The 8,045-nt window shown below is 35.8% G+C and overlaps 1 protein-coding gene across 1 annotated transcript in view; it reads right to left on the bottom strand.

Annotated features, from left to right (window-relative positions):
• Positions 1-982: 982 nt before the first annotated feature.
• Positions 983-8,045, bottom strand: part of MOXD1 (monooxygenase DBH like 1) — a 93,696-nt gene continuing 86,633 nt past the window's right edge. Inside the window, exons 11-12 of the mRNA XM_016193559.2 lie at positions 2,639-2,807; positions 983-2,218 (exon numbers count right to left, since the gene is read on the bottom strand). Coding sequence (XP_016049045.1) covers positions 2,066-2,218; positions 2,639-2,807 — 322 coding nt within the window. The 3' untranslated portion in view covers positions 983-2,065. The remainder of the gene's footprint in view (positions 2,219-2,638; positions 2,808-8,045) is intronic.

The following is an 8,045-nucleotide window of genomic DNA, read 5'->3' as shown; positions in this document are numbered from 1 at the left end:
ACTTCTCTCTTTGCCAACCCAAAATGGTAGGCTCTTATCAATAGAAAAACACTTGCCTGGATAATTTTTTATTTTATGTGAGTCTTACTATTTTGTTTTTATAATTTGTCATTCTGAAATTATTTCAAACTTTTAAAGCTGAAAGAAGAATAATCAATATCCTTGTGTAGTCTTTACCCATTTTCAATTGTTATGATTTTACTATAGTTGAAATATTATTCCCTGTGAACAAAAGACAATAGGACTCTTTTTCTAAAATAGTTGAGAATACACTGAAGTATAATATGAAGAGCTCTTACGATAGTAATTAAACTTCTCAATAATATTTATTCCAAATTCTCAATAACCAATTTATTGATTTTGTAATGTGACTTACATTAATGTATAAGGAAATGCTTGCAGAGATCGAAAGATGTTTTGTGGGAGTCGGGAAGTAGTATAATTCAGGGCAGTGGATAGATAGCATAATAGTTATGCAAAGAGACTCCAAAGTCCCTGGTTCAATTCCCCTCACCACCATCAGCCAAGAGCTGAGCAGTGCTCTGGTAAAGAAAAAAGAAAATAAGAGAGAGAGAGAGAGAGAGAGAGAGAGAGGGAGGGAGGGAGAGAGAGAAATTCTGATGTAAAAATAAAAATGAAATTTTAAATAGGAAATATTTAGTATTAGCATATTTTTAGCAAATATTTGAAAAAACAATCATAAAATCTTATATTTATAAATATGTAAAGTTAACTATAAGATATCCTCCATAAATATTACATTTTATTAAATAACAAATACAGAACATCAAGAAGGAAAAATTAAAAAATACAACATTTATTTAGAATATTTTATAGTTTGTGTTGAAGACATTGTCAGGGAGAAAGGGGGTTTAAAGACAGAAGAGCAAATTGCATTGCTCCCAATTTATTTAACCGGAAACATTATCCTGAATCTCTGGCTTCTTTTAAGGTGTATACAAGGCACCACACACAAAAAAAATTAGTTTTACTTAGTTTATTCATGAGATCCACATAATTGAGTTTAAGAAAAGAGGAAAAAAAAAACCCTGAAAAATAAAATAAGATATAACTACACAAAGAGAACTAAAAAAGTGATAATATTTTCAATTGGTGATGATTTTATTTTGGAAACTAGTTTATCAACAAATATAAAAATAAATCTACACTGGCAACTTAGACTCATATTGAATCAGTACACAGCACTTGTGACATCCAATACAGTTAGTGAGACTTTTACAGACTTCATACACTCTGCTGGTTCAGACCACATGGCTTTTCTCCTAGAATCCCTCACAGCATGAGACCTGCAGCCAGTTACATTTCCTTCTGAGTCTGCAATCAATTCTATAGCATATCTGTTTCACAAGCCTCTCTCTAAATTTTTAATCTGAATAGAGTAAGGGAAAAAAGACCCAGAGTTGAGTAATGCAAAAAAAAAATTTTTTTTTAAAGAGTACTTAGACGAGAGGTAAGGGAAGTCTGGAATTACAAATACGCATGTACGAGGAGACTAGAATGGGCGTCATTTAAAAACATTGCTGTAAGGGTCCAGTAGGTAATTCTCAGCAAAGGATAGAATGGGATAGCAATGAAAGATAGGAAGGAAGACACTCACACTTGGGAAATACCACCTAAAAAAATACAATAAAAAAGAAGAAAACTTAGAAAGTGCTTCTCTTGTAAAGATGAAAGCATTTTCTAAAAAGAATAGAAACATAGAATTAAAATGAAGAATAATTATAATACATATTGAAGTAAAGAGGTGGGATATGGAATAATGGAATTAATTATTTTACTTCCAATTGACTTTGTCCAGTGAAAAAGTAGATATATTCAGTCAGGTCAGCTTTGTTTCATTAATCTTCAACACACTGCATTTCTGAGAAAATGAAAACCTGAATGACCTCTCTCACGTAGGCTGAGAGGAAAGGAAAAGGAAAGATGTCCGTGTTTAAACAAAGTTCTTATGCTCTAGCTTTAAGGTGAAAGCGTCTTTCACTTGCACATTAAATGACAGATTTGGATCACAGGAAACACCATCACCAAGCAGAGAAGATTATGATCATAAGTGCGTGAAACAGAGTACCATAAAACACACAAGCAGCTTGAGAGAGAAATGTTCATGCAGAGAAGATGACGTAGAGACTGCACACACCAATGGCTCTGCTTTATAAGGTCTCTGTATATCCGGAAGTGATGCTGTCATCCCTTGAATCTGAAAACGAAACAGCAGACAGTGTCAATAATCTTATGACATAAGAGCAAGGCTGTAGCCTGGCTTGCTCAGCCCAAGACATCTTAAAAGAGTCACATGTCAGGGGAGGGAGAACCTTAGGGAGGTGCAGAAGAGGATCTGCAAGCCTTTGGGAAGGAAGAGAAACACAAAACAGGCTCCCTTTAACTGGGACGCTCTTATTCTATGCTAGTGCTAGAATAAATTTACATCTTTAAAAGGTGTGGGATAAAGACTTTTACTCAAGTAATCATGAAATGAATAAACTATCAGGCAGGTCAAAAGATAACCAAAGGAATGTTGGCTGTAAGCATATTTGTCTGTCCTTTAGATTTCCTGTTAAAGATTCAGGTAAAAAGTGGCATTTGATTTCTCAGAAGACAAAAGCAATGTAAGGCTTACCGACCACTCTGCATTCTCTGTCTTGGAGCATCTCACATTTACAGGCAAACTAAGTACGAGCTTATTGAAGGAGACACCTTCCTTTTTAGTCCATTTATATTTATTCATTGCATCCATGAAAGAAAGGTTTTTATACTGCTTGGGGCTTTTGATAATGAAAGGCCAAGTTCTGAATTCAAAATAAATAACCACAATTAGTCATAAACAGAAAGTAATTTACATGTTTCTGTTACTTTCCAACAAAAAAGTATGTAGGTTTTACATACATAAATTAGCTAATATAAAGTACTGATGAACTGATTAGCAGTTCCTAGAAGAAATACATACCAATCTTCCAATGAAAGGGAGGGCCTATGGAATACTGGTAGTACGAATTGTATATATTTAAACCCCTCTTTTCACAGTCTTGTCAATAATTATTAAGTCACTAATAATAATAAAAAGAATGAGTTGAAAAATAAAAAAAACACAAAGCAGAACTTGGGCCAGATACGGTATATTGCACCAAAGTAAAAGACTCTGGGGTGGGGGTAGGGGATGGGGGGTGTTCAGGTCCTGGAACATGATGGCAGAGGAGGACTTAGAGGGGGTTGAATTATTATGTGGAAAACTGATAAATGTCACACATGTACAATCTACGGTATTTTACTGTCAACTGTAAACTAATCACCCTGATAAAAAAATACATTAAAAAAAGAAATTGCTATGATTATGTATGCATTCTTTTAAATACACTAAACACTACAGCTAAATTTTTAAAAATAGGAAATAATTTTGAATAACTTTTAAAAAATCTACTTTTCAAAAACACGTGGTGTCTATGTTGAAAAAAAAAATCAGCTTTGTAAACAGGGAACTTCTGGGTGGAAATCATCAGTTTGTAACCACCAAAACACCAAAAGGGGGCAGTCTTTACTAAAACTGAATGGACGAAGTCTTTTGAATTGGCCAGTGGTAAAAGTGAATAGTATAAATCTGAACATAGATGATATCTTATAAAGCTCTGTGTTAGAACTACTAATCACCAAACTAACATTTAATGAGACTGTACAAAATGAAAACAGTAGACACATTTACTAACTTGTGATTAATATGTGGGGAATGGATGAAAAAAAGGGCAAAATCCATAGGCTAGAGACAGCTTGACTGAGGCTGGATGACATAGCTCTCTGAGGTGGAATCTTTTTCTTATTCTGATTTTCTTCTTCTTTTTTTTTAAATTTCTATAAATTTAAATTTATATAAATTTATTTATATAAATAAATGTTGCTCTTGTTGTTTTTTATTGTTATTGCTGTTACTGATGTCGTCGTCGTTGGATAGGACAGAGAGTCATGGAGAGAGAGGAGGGTAAGACAGAGGGGGAGAGAAAGAGAGACACCTGCAGACCAGTTTCACTGCCTGTGAAGCAACTCCCTGCAGGTGGGGAACCGGGATTTTCTTCTTTTTAACCCACTAACTTTGTTCAGTCCCTATCGGTAACAACCTCACATCAACAAACTTCTTGTCTGTTAGATCTGCCACCTCCAGTCTATCCTACACCACAATTCCAGCTTGTCCTTGAAGAAACTAATGAGAAGACAAAGAAATCCTGGTAATATGAATATTCTTTCTGAATATTTTTTTCCTTGAAAGACTAAATATTAAACCTAAACTAAGTAACCTTTGAGAAGTAAATCCTGCTACTACTCGGATTGGATTAGTTAGGGATATGAAGAATCTTCTAGAAAGTAAGATAGTAACCTTTTTGCTCATTTGGACATTGTGTAACTATCTATACAAATATGTATATAAATAAAAAGGATAAATATGTCACAATAGTATTTGATTTAGTATTTACTGATAATTATATTAGGTATAACCTGGTTAAGCGCACACATTACAGTGCATAAGGACCCAGGCTCAAATCCCCGGTCCCCACCTGCAGGGGGAAGCTTCACAAGTGGTGTCTCATTCTCTCTCTATCTCCCCCTTTCCTCTCAATTTCTGGCTGTCTCTTTCCAATAAATAAATAAAGATAATAAACAATTTTAAAAAGAAGCATAAAGAACCTTTACACTCAAAAATGGGAAGGTAAGTAACCTAAATAAGTAGCAAAGAAATATGTGAACAATTTTTTAAAAGCCTATATAAGTGGCTGAAAAGGACATCAAAAGTTGCTAAACATCATTAGTCATAAGGGAGCAACATGAAAACATAATCAGATTTCACTTTATACACATATAATAAGTAGGTACAATTAAATACGAGGGGAAATGTTCAACATAAGAATGGTGATCCAGTTAGATGCAAAAAGGTTAGAATGTAAAAAGGTATGAAATCTGGGATGACATTTTAAGAGTCTTATGAAGTAAACACAAACCTAGTGTACAAGCCAGTGATTACCCAAGAAAATTGAAAATATACAAAGATTATCATAAAAGTTTATGCCAGTGTTCTTCATAGTAGCTAGAAACTGGAAAGAATACAGATGCCTTTCAATGTACAAATCTATAAACAAATGTTGGTGGGTCCCCACAAAAGACAACTCCTTTGCAACAAAAACATTTATTTTTACTACAGGCATGAGCATATACAAATCTTGGAAATATTCTGAGTCAAATATGCTACACATACAAGTAATATATACACGTAAATATATAATCTGATTTGTATAAAATCTAGAAAAGATTTAAGTACAATAGTGTCATAAAGCAGAATGGCAGTTTTTTAAAAAATATATATATATACATATATTATTGGATAGAGATAGAGAGAAGTCTAGAGTGAAAGGAGAGGTAGAGAGGGAGGGAGAAAGAGAAGCCCCTGCAGTATTGCTTTGCTTCTTATAAAGCTTCTCCCTGCAAGTGGGAAGAGGGGCCTTCAAGCAAGTCATTTGCTTGAAAAGCAACACAAAGATACACAAACACACTAACATGTTAATTGTTAAGGAAGGAAGCCAGGATTCTGAGTTAAGAAGGTACAACTACTGATCTCTTTGACACTAAGTGAAAATGATATTGGATGTACACAGTAAAGCAGTTTCTCTCTGATAAAACGGAAGACTTTAGGCCTACAACAAATTTGACATGACATTAGACCTGGGATATTCCTCTAGGGAAAGGGATTCATTGGTGGTGGCAAACCTGATTAAGTGCTCACATTACAGAGTGCAAGGGTTCAAGCCTCTGGTTCCCACTTGCAGGGGGGAAGCTTCATGAATAGTGAATCAGGGCTTCAGGTGTTTCTTTATCTCCCTCTCTATTTCCCCCTTCCTTCTCAGTTTCTTTCTGTTATTTTTTCCAGTAATAACTAAATAAAAATTTTTTAAAAATAAACATTTATTAACTTGCTAGAAATAATATATATAAAATATAAATATATAATATAATAAGGGTGAGGTAGATAGCATAATGGCTATGCAAATGGACTCTCAAGACTCAGGCTCCGGTTCTATCCCCTGCACCACTGTAAGCCAGAGCTGAGCAGTGCTCTGGTAAAAACAAAACAAAACAAAACAAACAAAAAGCAACCCTTCAGCATCATTACTCAGGTGAGACCTTTCCTTTCTCATAGTACTCCTCAATTCCATTTAGTATGGTCCACTTCCTAATAAAGCCTCAAAACCTGGATATAAATCATGTCTCATGAGATAGGGTAGATGTACATACACATGTATCCATAAATTAGGGCAAAATATATGCATTTAAGCAAAAGTGCACAATAGTTTGCAGTGAGTCAATAAATGAAGCAAGCACATACAAAGACCTAGAAAGACACCTTAAAGTACCTAATGAAATAGTTTCTACTTAGACCTAGCTACCCTTCTCACCTTCTTCCTATTATACTTCCCTCAGTCACTCCAAAGCTAACATTATCAAAGTAAGGACTACAAAAGCTGAATAAGGGCAAGAGACTGGCATACTTTAATGATGACTCTTCAGTCACTATTAGGCCACCCCATCAGCTGGGGCCCTAGCGAGGAGTCCTGAGACTCCCAAGCAGACATGATGGGCCTATATCTTGAATAGATCCCTCTCTCTATCACTGGTCATCTCCATCAGGAAACATAATGGACCCCTTTGGGGGCCCCCCATAGGACCTTGCTCTCAATGTGGATCAACAATGGTAGAGAATGTTCCAACCTATGAAGGGGGGGTTGGCTAACATACTCTTATCCACCACGTGAAGATGGGTTTTGAAATCGGTGCAACTCAGAATGTTCCTACTGATGACCACAGAATGCAAGCTCAGACCGACAGGGATGCAGAGGTCACATAGGCTCCTGTGCTGAATATGGGACCCAGATCAAACTGATGGGGTTTACAGTCAATAATATTTATATACTTTTCCCATATTTGGGAGCTACTCTCTTCCCTGATCCAGCTTTCTAGCCCTTTTTTCCAGCCATGACATCATCATCCCAGACAATAGCTTGAGTCCACCTGTGTATCAGATGCCAGGCTCAGGCAGAAACTAGTAAAGTCATGGGCCCTTTGGGATATACCTAAAATAAACCTACTAGCTATTTCCAAAACAGAGACCCCAAATCTTCATCTGCAATATTCCAGCCTTTAGGTTCATGATTAATCAACAATTTGTATGGCTTTATATGTTAACTCTTTTCCAGCTACCAGGTTCCTGATGCTACCATGGTGCCAACCGGACTTCCCTGGGCAGATGACCCCACCAATGTCCTGGAGCTCCACTTCCTCAGAGCCCTGCCCCACCAGGAAGAGAGAGAGACAGGCTGGGAGTATGGATCCACCTGTCAACACCCATGTTCAGCAGGGAAGCAATTACAGAAGCCAGACCTTCCACTTTCTGCACCCCATAATGACCCTGAGTCCATACTCCCAGAGGAATAAGGAATAGGAAAGCTATCAGGGGAGGGGATGGGATACGGAGCTCTGATTGTGGGAATTGTCCCTCTTATCCTATGGTCTTGTCAGTGTTTCCACTTTATAAATAAATAAATAAATAAGATAATTAAAAAACTATAATATAATAATCAAAAATATAATTCTCCCACCTATACCCAGAACTCTACCATCAAATATAAAAAAGTATTTTATATGTAAAAGATGCCCCAATCTCAAACTGTGGTATAAAAGGAAATAAAACAGCCCTCAGATTTGCTCAGGGGGAAGTATCCACATACTTTTTATGGGAGCAAAGAGAAGTTATAAACAGAACTGGGTCAGTATAAGCAAGAAATTATATTGTCATACAAACATAGATTGAAAAGGAAATTATCATATTTCATATAAAGACACACACACTAAAAAAAATTGACTAGAAAAAACAAAAACCATGTGTGCTGACTAGAGAGAATGTTCATGTTTCCTTCTCTAAGTTTACTCAGTAACAGCCTGAGTTAAATGTCCACAAGCAATCAAACACAAGAGCAGAAAACAACAGAACAATA

The sequence above is a fragment of the Erinaceus europaeus genome, chromosome 4 (assembly GCF_950295315.1).
Source record: "Erinaceus europaeus chromosome 4, mEriEur2.1, whole genome shotgun sequence".
In the NCBI taxonomy this organism is placed as follows: Eukaryota; Metazoa; Chordata; class Mammalia; order Eulipotyphla; family Erinaceidae; genus Erinaceus; species Erinaceus europaeus.
Note: the sequence above shows the minus strand (reverse complement) of the source record. Positions and strands in the feature narration are given on the sequence as shown.